This window comes from Macaca mulatta, chromosome 6 (assembly GCF_049350105.2).
Source record: "Macaca mulatta isolate MMU2019108-1 chromosome 6, T2T-MMU8v2.0, whole genome shotgun sequence".
NCBI lineage: Eukaryota > Metazoa > Chordata > Mammalia > Primates > Cercopithecidae > Macaca > Macaca mulatta.
The window spans coordinates 97,174,465-97,187,858 of record NC_133411.1 but is presented as its reverse complement, the minus strand read 5'-3'; the positions used below and the strand labels follow the sequence as shown (position 1 = coordinate 97,187,858).

The window sequence follows — 13,394 nt, the reverse complement described above, 5'->3', positions numbered from 1 at the left end:
TTCCGCAGGATAACTTCTGGAGCCACAGAGGAAAAGCAACAACTACTTTAATTTGACTCCAGCCTAGATTCTCTGTTACTGACAGTGAGGCTGTTCTTCTTCTTCCTCCTCTTCTTCTTCCTGTTCCTCCTCCTCTTCCTCCTCCTCTTCTTCCTCTTCCTCCTCTTCTTCCTCCTCTTCTTCCCCCTCCTCTCCCTCCTCTCCGTCCTCTTCCCCCTCCTCTCCCTCCTCTCCCTCTCACTCTCCCTCTCCTCCTTCTCCTTCTTCTTCGACAGAATGTCGCTCTGTAACCCGGGCTGGAGTGCAGTAGCATGATCTCGGCTCACTCCAACCTCTACCTCCCGGGTTCAAATGATTCTCATGCCTCAGTCTCCCCAGTAGCTGGGACTACAGGCGTGTGCGACCACATGCAGCTACTTTTGTATTTTTAGTAGAGATGGGGTTTCGCCGTGTTGATCAGGCTAGTCTCAAACTCCTGACCTCAGGGGATTCGCCCACCTGGGCCTCCCAAATTGCTGAGATTAAAAGCATGAGCCACCATGCCCAGCCCAGTGAGGCTTCTGCTTAGCAAATGTCAAAAGCTTTGAGTGAGCTCATTCTTGCTACATGGCTAGAGGGCTATTTTAAAATGCCCTAGCCACATCACACACACAAACACACATACACACACACACACACCCCCCAAACACTGATACGAGTATAGAGTATACACCAAAGACATGAATGTACCATGATGGACTCTAGCCTTGCCCTTTGGGGTGATACAGTATTGTGACAATATGCATGGATAAGCAGTAGGAAATGTTTTACTCCAAATGCATGGTTTTGCTGAATCTTTTTTTTATAACAACCCATGAACAAAAAGAAGACAACAAAATTCAAAGCATTAATAAATTCTATTTCTTCATTCGCTCTTAAAGAAGAGGAGGCAAAGAAAAAAAAAACCTCTTCCTCTCAGTTATTTTAAATGCCAGTGTATTCCATTTTAAGATAAAAAGCATTCATTATCCTTGGAGAAGATGCTCAGGAGGGAGTAGCTGAAGAGCATCCCATAGTGGCCAGAGACTATATCTGCCCATATTCCTGCCCATTCATTTGTACAGATTCCACCTCAGCATCTTAAGACAGGCTTGCCCACGTCACTTCAGCTCCCACCTGAAGGAGCAGGATAGAATTATATCTCACAATGGCTTCAAAAATACACGTTACCATAGCCACAGACAACAGAATCTGCCTGAAAGGAAAGGAAAGCCCTCAAGTTGTTCTTTGTTCTCATGAGCATTTATGAAGCGATTGGGAAATAATCTTTCCTACAACGACCTCAGACAGAAGATGCAAATACTTAGATACAACCGTATCACAGGATCTGACCATCAACATTTATCTACTTCAGCACAAACTCGCCCCAGTAAACCAAAGTCTGAATATTAAAGATAAACATTCACAATGTTAGTACAAGAAAAAGTCTGGAATATTAGTGCTTCATTATAATTTTAATTATTTAACATAAAATACCTCAATATTAGATACATAATATCAAGAAGAGATCTGGACATATCTCTTTTTTTCCTACTGAATGTTGAAAATAGACTAAGTAGTTTTATATAATATATCGGTTACATCTACTGTGATATTCACAGAGTTATTTATATTTAAGAAAATAGTTACTCATGAGAAATGCTAGCTCTAAGAGTCTCCGTCCTTCCTGTAAAAGCTGCTCTCTAGTGGTCTGCTGAGAGAACCACACCCAGGGCCAATTACCTGAGAATTGGCAGCTTTCTCAGAGACTGGAAGGACAGCAGATTTTGCTTCCTGAAGAATTGTTGGCATTCCATAGAAACGTCCACCGACAAGCATCACAGTCACCAGTTGCAAAGTGAAATTAGAGCCCAGTGATAGGAAGACCTATAAACAAACAGTGTCAGTGATTTAGAAATAATTTTCAGAGAAAAATGCTGTTATTTGACTTGAGCCATTAGCATACTACCTGAGGTTGCTTTAGTAGCAAACAGTTTCATCAATATATGCACTTTCCCCCATCACAAAACAAATGACCAGTATGTAAGCTGTGAGATAAGGAGCGGAAGATGTAGAATATAAAAAACTACAAATGGGCCGGGCGTGGTGGCTCACGCCTGTAATCCCAGCATTTTGGGAGGCCCAGGCGGGTGGATCACTTGAGGTCAGGAGTTCAAGACCAGCGTGGCCAATATGGTGAAACCCTGTCTCTACTTAAAAAAAAAAAAAATTAGCTGGGCTTGGTGGTGCAAGCCTGTGGTCCCAGCTACTTGGGAGGCTGAGGCAGAAGAATCACTTGAACCCAGGAGGCAGAGGTTGCAGTGAGCTGAGATTGTGCCACTGCACTCCAGCCTGGCAACAGTGCAAGACTCTGCCTCCCCCTCCCCCCCAAAAAGGAAAAACAACAACAACAAAAAAATACAAATTTTCAAATTTTTCACATGTGCCCAAATGGCTTGACCAATGACAGTAGTCACAGAGGCAGTGTTCATGATGGAATCAAGTGTCAAGAAAATGGAAGGGGCACTCTGGCGAAAGTGTCAGCTCCCATAAACTTGGCAAAACTCACTTTCCTCCTCATCATTGAATAATTACTAACAATTCATCATATTTACTCAAAATGAGTAATTTCAGTATACTAATTATTTGAATATGTTGGATAAATAAAAATTAATGCTATGTATTACATATTTTCAAAATTTTAGAATCCAACACAACAGGGGGAATCTGGAATTTATGTATTGATGTTATGCTAAAAGTTATTTTTGAAACTTACAGCACATTTTCCCATAGAAACATTGATCTTGGTAATAATCCCCAAGTTATCTTACAACCTGGAATATTCCCAAAAACTTCGCATATCTTTATTGAATGTAATAAGCAGCCGTTTCTGTAAAATCTCTTCTTTTAAGAGTAATGAATTTAGACAACACATCCTCAAATTTGCAAAATATATACCGTGGTGGTTTCAAATACTGGGCACCATGAGGGTAACAGATGTTTTATTCATTCAAAATGACATTCACTGCATGAATCATGGGTCAAGTGCTAAAAAAGACAAATAAATCACAGAAAAACTTTAATCATATACATCCCACCTCTCCTATAAGAGTGTACCCCTCCCCCATGAAGGTCACTGGCTTGGCAGCTAATGATTTTTCTTTATCTTTATTTTCCCAAGAGTGAAGAGCCAGGTGTCAACTTAAAGCACCAGGTCACTTGTGCCTTCTCGCCTAGCTCCTCTACTCATGGGCCCATCCAGTACACGCAGACTTGTATGATGTGGCAGATCCCCAGGGAGCAGTCATTAAATGCTAAAATGGAACATGAGTTAGAGCAGATTTGAGGAAAAGCTGGTTTATCTACAGAAGAAAATAGGTTAGATTAATTTAAAAATGAATTTGAAAGTTTTTAGGAGTTGATCGTGTTCTGAATATGCTCTTCCATTTGTGTAATCCAAGACTGTGTCACCAATACCATTTTCTATATTGCCTATCGTTCTTTCTTTATTTTTATTATTATTATACTTTAAGTTCTGGGGTACATGTGCAGAATATGCAGTTTTGTTACATAGGTATACACGTGCCATGGTGGTTTGCTGCACCCATCAACCCATCAGCTATATTAGGTATTTCTCCTAATGCTACCCCTCCCGTAGCCTCCATCCCCTGACAGGCCCTGGTGTGTGACGTTCCCCTCTTTGTGTCCATGTGTTCTCATAGTTCAACTTCCACTTATGAGTGAGAACATGCGGTGTCTGGTTTTCTGATCTTGTGTTAGTTTGCTGAGAATGATAGTGTCCAGCTTCATCCATGACTCTGCAAAGGACATGAACTCAACCGTTTTTATGGCTGCATAGTATTCCATAGTATATATGTGTCACATTTTCTTTATCTAGTCTATCACTGATGGACATTTGGGTTGGTTCCAAGTCTTTGCTATTGTAAATAGTGCCACAATAAACATATGTGCGCATGTGTCTTTATAGTAGAATGATTTATAATCCTTTGGGTATATACCCAATAATGGGATTGCTGGGTCAAATGGATTTCTAGTCCTAGATCCTTGAGGAATAGTCACACTGTCTTCCACAATGGTTGAATTAATATACACTTCCATCAACAGTGGTAAAAGTGTTCCTATTTCTCCACATCCTCTCCAGCATCTGTTGTTTCCTGACTTTTTAATGATCACCATTCTAACTGGTGTGAGATGGTTATCTTATTGTGGTTTTGATTTGCATTTCTATAATGACCAGTAATAATGAGCATTCTTTTCCTGTTTATTGGCTACATAAATGTCTTCTTTTGGAAGTGTCTGTTCATATCCTTTGCCCACTTTTTGATGGAGTTGTTTTTTTGTTATAAATTTAAGTTCTTCGTAGATCCTGGATATTAGCCCTTTGTCAGATGGATAGAATGCAAAAATTTTCTCCCATTTCGTAGGTTTCCTGTTCACTCTGATGATAGTTTCTTTTGCTGTGCAGAAGCTCTTTAGTTTAATTAGATCCTATTTGTCAATTTTGGCTTTTGCTGCCATTGCTTTTGGTGTTTTAGACATGAAGCCTTTGCCCATGCCTATGTCCTGAATGGTATTTCCTAGGTTTTCTTCTAGGATTTTTATGGTTTGGGGTCTTACTTTTAAGTCTTTAATCCATCTTGAGTTAATTTTTGTATAAGGTGTAAGGAAGGGGTCCAGTTTCAGCTTTCTGCATATGGCTAGCCAGTTTTCCCAACACCACTGATTAAATAGGGAATCCTTTCCCCATTGCTTGTTTTTGTCAAGTTTGTCACAGATCAAATGGTTGTAGATGTGTGGTGTTATTTCTGAGGGCTCTGTTCTGTTCCATTGGTCTATATACCTGTTTTGGTACCACTACCATGCTGTTTTGGTTACTTAGCCTTGTAGTGTAGTTTGAAGTCAGGTAGCGTGATGCCTCCAGCTTTGTTCTTTTTGCTTAGGATTGTCTTGGCTATGCAGCCTCTCTTTTGGTTCCATATGAAGTTTAAAGTACTTTTTTCCAATTCTGTGAAGAAAGTCAGTGGTAGCTTGATGGGGATATCACTGAATCAATAAATTACTTTGGGCAGTATGGCCATCTTAATGATATTAATTCTTCCTATCCACGAGCATGGAATGTTTCTCCATTTGTTTGTGTCCTCTCTTATTCCCTTGAGGAGTGGTTTGTGGTTGTCCGTGAAGAGGTCCTTTACATCCCTTGCAAGTTGGATTCCTAGGTATTTTATTCCCTTTGAAGCTACTGTGAATGGGAGTTCACTCATGATTTGGCTCTCTGTTTGTTACTGGTATATAGGAATATTTGTGATTTTTGCACATTGATTTTGTATCCTGAGACTTTGCTGAAGTTGCTTATCAGCTTAAGGAGATCTGGGGCTGAGATGAAGGTGTTTTCTAAATATACAATCATGTCATCTGCAAACAGAGATAATTTGACTTCCACTTTTCCTGTCTGAATATCTTTTATTCCTTTCTCTTGTCTGATTGCCCTGGCCAGAACTTCCAATACTATGTTAAATGGGAGTAGTGAGAGAGGGCATCCTTGTCTTGTGCTAGTTTTCAAAGGAATGCTTCTAGTTTTTGCCCATTCAGTATGATATTGGTTGTTTGTCATAAATAGTTCTTATTGAGATACATTCCATCAACACCTAGTTTATTGAGTTTTCTTTAGTATGAAGGGCTGCTGAATTTTGTCAAAGGCCTTTTCTACATCTATTGAGATAATCATGTGGTTTTGTCATTGCTTCTGTTTATGTGATGGATTACTTTTATTGATTTGCATATCTTGAACCAGCCTTGCATCCCAGGTATGAAGCTGACTTGATTGTGGTAGATAAGCTTTTTGATGTGCTGCTGGATTTGGTTTGCCAGTATTTTATTGATGATTTTCACATCGATGTTCATCAGAGATATTAGCCTGAAATTTTCTTTTTTTTGATGTCAGGTTTTGGTACCAGAATGATGCTGGCCTCATAAAATGAGTCAGGGAGGATTCCCTCTTTTCCTTTTGTTTGGAATAGTTTCAGAAGGAATATTACCAGCTCCTCTTTGTACCTCTGGTAGAATTCAGCGGTGAATCTGTCTGGTCCTGGACTTTTTTTGCTTGACAGGCTATTAATTACTGCCTCAATTTCAGAACCTGTTATTTGGTCTATTCAGGGATTCGACTTCTTCCTGGTTTAGACTTGGGAGGGTGTATGTGTCCAGGAATTTATCCTTTTTTTCTAGATTTTCTAGTTTATTTGCGTAGAGGTGTTTATAGTATTCTCTGATGGTGGTTTGTATTTCTGTGGGATCAGCGGTGATATCCCCTATATCATTTTTTATTGAATCTATTTGATTCTTCTCTCTTTTCTTCTTTATTAGTTTGACTAGCAGTCAATCTATTTTACTGATCTTTTCAAAAAATCAGCTCCTGGATTCATTGAATTTTTGAAGCATTTTTCATGTCTCTATCTCCTTTAGTTCTGCTCTTATCTTAGCTATTTCTTGTCTTCTGCTAGCTTTTGAATTTGTTTGCCCTTGCTACTCTAGTTCTTTTAATTTTGATGTTAGGGTGTCGATTTTAGATCTTTCCTGCTCTCTTGTGGGCATTCAGTGCTATAAATTTCCCTCTAAACACTGTGTTAACTGTGTCAGACATTCAGGTGCATTGTGTCTTTGTTCTCATTGGTTTCAAAGAACATCTTTATTTCTGCCTTCATTTTGTTATTTACCCAGTTTTGAGTGAGTTTCCCAATCCTGAGTTCTAATTTGATTGCACTGTGCTCTGAAAGACTGTTTGTTATGATTTCCATTCTTTCACATTTGCTGAGAAGTGCTTTACTTCCAATTATGTGGTCAATTTTAGAATAAGTGCTATGAGATGCTGAGAAGAATATATATTCTGTTGATTTGGCATGGAGATATCTGTAGATGTCTCTTAGGTCCACTTGGTCCAGAGCTGAGTTCAAGTCCTGAATATCCTTGTTAATATTCTGTCTCGTTGATCTGTCTAACATTGACAGTGGGGTGTTAACATCTCCCATTATTATTGTGTGGGAGGCTAAGTCTCTTTGTAGGTCTCTAAGAACTTGCTTTATGAATCTGGGTGGTCCTGTATTGGGTGCATATATATTTAGGATATTTAGCTCTTCTTGCTGAATTGATCCCTTTACCATTCTGTAATGCCTTTCTTTGTCTCTTTTGATCTTTGCTCGTTTAAAGTCTGTTTTATCAGAGATTAGGATTGCAACTCCTGCTTTTTTTTGTTTGTTTTTTGCTTTTCATTTGCTTGGTAAATATTCTTCCATTCCTTTATTTTGAGCCTATGTGTCTCTGCATGTGATATGGGTCTCCTGAATACAGCACACTGATGGTTCTTGACTCTATCCAATTTGGCAGTCTGTGTCTTTTAATTGGGAAATTTATCCCATTTACATTTAAGGTTAATATTGTTATGTATGAATTTGATCCTGTCATTATGATGCTAGCTGGTTATTTTGCCCATTAGTTGTAGTTTCTTTATAGTGTCGATGGTCTTTACAATTTGGTATGTTTTTGCAGTGGCTGGTACCGGTTTTACTTTCCATGTTTAGTGCTTCCTTCAGGAGCTCTTATAAGGCAAGCCTGGTGGTGACAAAATCTGTCAGCATTTGCTTGTCTGTAAAGGATTTTATTTTTCCTTCACTTATGAAGCTTAGTTTGGCTGGATATGAAATTCTGGGTTGAAAATTCTTTTCTTTAAGAATGTTGAATACTGGTCCCCACTCTCTTCTGGCTTGTAGGGTTTCTGCCAAGAGATCTGCTGTTAGTCTGATGGGCTTCCCTTGGTGGGTAACCCAACCTTTCTCTCTGGCTGCCCTTAACATTTTTTCCTTCATTTCAACTTTGTTGAATCTGACAATTATGTGCTTGGGGTTGCTCTTCTCGAGGGGTATCTTTGTGGTGTTCTCTGTATTTCCTGAATTTGAATGTTGGCCAGTCTTGCTAGGTTGGGGAAGCTCTCCTGGATAATATCCTGAAGGAGTGTTTTCCAACTTGGTTCCATTCTCCCTGTCACTTTCAGGTACACAAATCAAATGTAGATTTGATCTTTTCACATAGTCCCAAATTTCCTGGAGGCTTTGTTCATTCCTTTTTATTTTTTTTCTCTAATCTTGTCTTCTTGCTTTATTTCATTAAGTTTATCTTCAATCTATGATATCCTTTCTTCCACTTGATCGATTCGGCTATTGATACTTGTGTATGCTTCACGAAGTTCTTGTGCTGTGTTTTTGAGCTCCATCAGGTCATTTATGTTCTTGTCTAAACTCATTATTCTAGTTAGCAATTCATCTAATCTTTTTTCAAGGTTCTTAGCTTCCTTGCATTGGGTTAGAACATGCTCCTTTAGCTCAGAGAAGTTTGTTATTATCCACCTTCTGAAGCCTACTTCTGTCAATCATCAATTTTTTTTTTTTTTTTCAGAGATGCCCTGCCCAGAGAGGAGAAATCTGGCAGTCCAGCCACAGCAGCCTTGCTGCACTGTGGTGGGCTCAGCTCAGCTAGAACTTTCTGTTGGCTTTGTTTACACTGTGAGGGTAAAACCGCCTACTCAAGCCTCAGCCATGGTGGATGCCCCTCCCCCAACCAAGCTCGAGCTTCCCAGGTCGATCTCAGACTGCTGCTGTGCTGGCAGTGAGAATTTCAAGCCAGTGGATCTTAGTTTGCTGGGCTCCTTGGGGGTGGGACCCATTGAGCAAGACCACTTGGCTCCCTGGCATCAGCCCCCTCTCCAGGGGAGTGAACAGTTCTGTTTCGCTGGCATTCCAGGTGCCACTGAGATATGGGGCAGGGGGGGAACAAAAAAAAAACTCCTGCAGCTAGATTGCTGTCTGTCCAAACAACTGCCCAGTTTTGTGCGTGAAACCCAGGGCCCTGGTGCCTGGTGGTGTAGGCACCAGAGGGAGTCTCCTGGTGTGCAGGTTGCGAAGACTATGGGAAAAGCGCAGTATCTGGGCCGGAATGCACAGTTCCTCAGGCTCAGTCTCTCATAGCTTCCCTTGGGTAGGGAGAAAATTCCCCCACCCCTTGCGCTTCTCAGGTAAGGCGATGCCCCACCCTGCTTCAGCTTGCCCTCCATGGGCTGCACCCACTGTCCAACCAGTCCCAGTGAGATGAACTGGGTACCTAATTTGGAAATGCAGAAATCACCTGCCTTCTCACTGGGAGCTGCAGACTGGAGCTGTCCTATTCGGCCATCTTGCCAGCAATTCCTGCCTATTGTTCTTGATGGCATTGGGCACAAAGAGAAACAATTTATGGTACCATAACATCCTGTGAACATGCCAACACTGTTTATCCACATGCTTTTATAACTGGTTGTTCATACACTACACAGGGAGCAACATGGCACCAGGAATTGTTTCTCAGTCATCTTTGTATCTGCTGAGCTTCTCACAATGATTGGCACATAATAAGTGCTCAATAAATGACCCAGCCACAAATATAAAATTCCTCTTGCATTCTGAAAAAGTATTTCAAACCTAGACTTGTTTCTTTAGCAGGCCAATGATTCTTATTGTCAGTTTGTGCCTCATAAAAAAAGTCAGTTGTTAACCAGGTGTTAACAACTTACCAGGTGCTAACAGTTGACAATCCAAGGTTCTGGTGTTAAACCTACATCAAGACTCTTTTGTTCTTAGAGTCTAATGGAAACCTACCCTGTTCAAAGACCCATTTGAAGGTTACAAGCCACAGCACAAGGGGTTAGATACATCATGGCCCTTGGGGTCCTTCTCTGTGGCTTACCTGTCCAAAGTCTCAACTTTTATCCCAGATGGTAGAAGAGGGAGAACAGGATGTAAACTCTTGTAACTAACATCCTAATCTTCAAAGAGCAATGGGTTATATACCGGGTGAGAAGGAAGAAAGGGACCACTGAAAAAACTCTTGTCTTTGGTTTAAGGGCATGTCACACCTTTCCCCAAACAGTTCCTTGGAAGACTAACTCACCAATACCTAAAAATCTATGTGAAGTCTTACACCACAATCCTGGAATGTGCCAGAAAGAAAGAAGATATGCAACTTGAAATAGGTTAAAGAGAGGCATTAAAGTGAGCAAAAAAGAGGGTTTTTTTGCATGCATAAACTAGTAAACTTGTGTTACTCTTTATGAAAATAGAAATCATAAAAACAATTAAAATGGGTTCAAAGACAATATTAAGAAATTCATAAATGATACTTCATTTATCGTATTAGGAAAGCTAAGTTTTTTATAAACAGGAATGCTAAGCTTTGAAATGAAATGAAAAGGGGACTACCAGGTACTGTGAAAAACAGTCTAACAACTAGGCAGATCAAGGGTGTTAGTCCGTGTAATAAACATCACATATTTTGGTTTTCTTACACCTGAGAGCAATTTTGTACTACACATTGCTTAGTAAAATAATACAATATCTAATCTTCTCTTTGGCATGCCTTATTGTCAAATGAAAACTTACTATAAAATGATACCAAACTATTCCCAGAAAAGTTAAAGGATTGTCCCCTAGTGTTCTTTAGCAGCTTATAACCTGAATATGTTCAGAATGTAATGCTACAAATATATGGGAAAATGTTTCGAGTTACACAATTGAGGCATACTGTATTTTAAAAAATTTTTCTAATTTGTAAGTGAGACTTGATACATGATATTCTGGTTAACTTAATCCACCTCTCTTTTTCCATTTTTGTACTCTTTAGCCTTGAAAGCTGTTGGATACAGGAAATGGAGGTTAGAAATTGATCAAGCAAGGTCATGACATTGAGTCAGTTTCCCAAAGAACTACAACAAGTCTTCAAATCACACGATTTCATTCAATGCTGTTTCATACAATGTTGATGAGGAAAACATGAATTCCCAGCCAGGGCCACTGTCCGGGTGGAGTTTGCACATTCTCCCCATGTCTGCATGGGTTTCTCCAGGTGTTCTGGTTTCCTCCCACATTCCAAAGATGTGCACGTGAGGCTGAATCAGCATGTGTCAATGATTCCAGTCTGAGTGAGTGTGGGTATGAGTGTGACTATGCCCTGCGATGGGATGGAGTCCTATCCAGGGTTGATCCCTGCCCTGAGCCCTGAGCTACCATGACAGGCTCTGGCAGCCCACGACCTTGAACTGGAATAATAGGGTGACTAATTATTTTGTTTTTATTACTCTTGTGACTAATTATTTTGCTTTCATTACTCTTTCTCAAACGTAGGTATAGCTCACATTTATTTCAATGTTTAATTTCAAAGTAGGTGGTCTTTATTTAGAAGTCTGGTGCTGTTTTTGTGACCAGAAATATGCTGTAGGAACTTAACTATTGTTTATATCAATTAGCTTATGGTAAAATTGGTTACACTGTACATCATTTCACTTAAAGCTGCAATTTCCAAGAACCTGTGGACATTAAGTGAGGACATACTGCACAGGAATGTAGGAATAACTATGAAACCCATGTCTCACTAAGAAGACCCCATTTGTTTTCTGTATTAAGCAACAACAAAACGCTCAGGTACACAACACATCAAAACATTGCACTGTAAATATGGATTAGTGTAATAGGCTTATTCCTTACCCAGAAATGATAACCTATTTTCTACGGATCACAAGTTTATATGAAACTAAGCTGACACTGGCTGAACACCACACCTCCATGAAAGCAGCACCCAAATGCTCGAGCCTTCATGGAATTGATTTGGGTGTTCCCAAAGGCTTCAGAATCCCCCTCTTCACCATTCCTCAACAGAGAGAATATATATCCTTTCTCATTCTCTCCTAGCTTCACAATTCACCCTGCAAGTTTTTCTCAAGATGACTCCAATCTGTCTACTTCTTGGATAGCCTTTCTTACCTGTGAGATAATTAATACCAATGCCATAATGCATCCAGTGGCAATGAATGCCATAATGCATGCACAGAGGATGATATAACATGTACCATCCTTGGGGGATTTAAAAAAACAGTCAAATCACTTTCTGTGGTTCAGACTGAGAAAGACTGCTGGGCTGTCTGCTTGACCCACAGGAAATCCATGCATTCTGATCACTCACCCCAGATGTTGGCAGAGCAGCCTGCTGTGATTTCTCCTCACGACCATTAGAGAATATCATAGCCAATTTCCTATGTTCCAACTTTTCAAAGAGAGAAGCAGGTACCAGTCTCTGTATTCGCAAATCCTTTTCATGTAAACTATTTCACTGCACTACTCTTTGCTGGAAGCACAAAGAAGCCTACAAATTTCTCCCCTTTGACAAGCAGTGTGTGCATGCGTGTGTGTGTGTACACATGTGCATGGGTGTGCAGGTGTATATGCACAGCACTGCAAACACTTCCTAGAACTTTGTAAGTAAGTGTCTGTTACTCTCTACACTAAAATCTATTATCTCCATCCAAATAGTAATACACTTATTATAATCTGCAAATGTATTATCCAGTAGTTACCAAACATTTTCAAGGGCATTTTTTTGTGGTTCCATTTAAATATCTGAATAAGATTTCAAACTGATCATGAGGTAAGCATGGGCACTCCTGAAAGGGTTTTATTGGAATGATCAGAAAACTGAAGAAATGTCACAAACCTGATTCTTTATTGGCACCATGTCCACTTTATATGTGGCACCATCTTTGACCACCAGCTGCCTCTCCGTATTTTCAGTAACAATCGGCTGTTCTTTATGATCAGATGATATTCGAAGCCCAACAGCCACATCTCCAAATGTTCCAGCAAGCCGGGTTATGTTAATTTGGATGGATCTAATAAGGTTCTGCCCAATAAGTATTGACTGGCGATCAGAATACAGGGCAAATATTCCATGTGGGTCATCATTTGCATAAACAGAGAACCATGTAATACTTTTCTCCAGGTCCAGTTCTGCTCCTCCCTCTACAGAAACAAGCTGGATCATATAATCTTCCTCTATCTCAGGTACCTCATCTGGTAGCAAATGAACACCAAAGCTAGCTTCACTCTCTCCATCAGCAATGGCGAAAAATCCATTGGTGAAAAGAAAGTCTTCAGTAATGTCAAACTTACTACTTAATTCCCAGTAGACCTAAGATAAAAGAAAAAAACTCAACAAAGTTATATAATTCAGTATATAAATATATATATATTTGTGTATATATATATATCATATATATATGCACCAAATTCCTTTAAATTATGTTTTTCTCTATAATATACAAAAAAAATTGTAATTGTGCATCACTATATTCAAACCAAACTCTCTAAGTATATGTTAGCTTGAGACGTATATTGACTCTTTCAGGCTGTTGAATACTATTTGCAGGACAAGATTACAAAATCTCATTATTTAAAATAATAGCACAATTTGAAGGGACACAGAGAAGCAAGCTACCTTAAAAATTC

General features: G+C 39.6%; 1 protein-coding gene across 1 annotated transcript in view; it reads right to left on the bottom strand.

The window, feature by feature from the left end:
* The window catches only part of ADGRV1 (adhesion G protein-coupled receptor V1), a 594,013-nt gene that overhangs the window by 352,010 nt on the left and 228,609 nt on the right, over nucleotides 1-13,394 (bottom strand). Inside the window, exons 70-71 of the mRNA XM_015140403.3 lie at nucleotides 12,604-13,077; nucleotides 1,762-1,905 (exon numbers count right to left, since the gene is read on the bottom strand). Coding sequence (XP_014995889.3) covers nucleotides 1,762-1,905; nucleotides 12,604-13,077 — 618 coding nt within the window. The remainder of the gene's footprint in view (nucleotides 1-1,761; nucleotides 1,906-12,603; nucleotides 13,078-13,394) is intronic.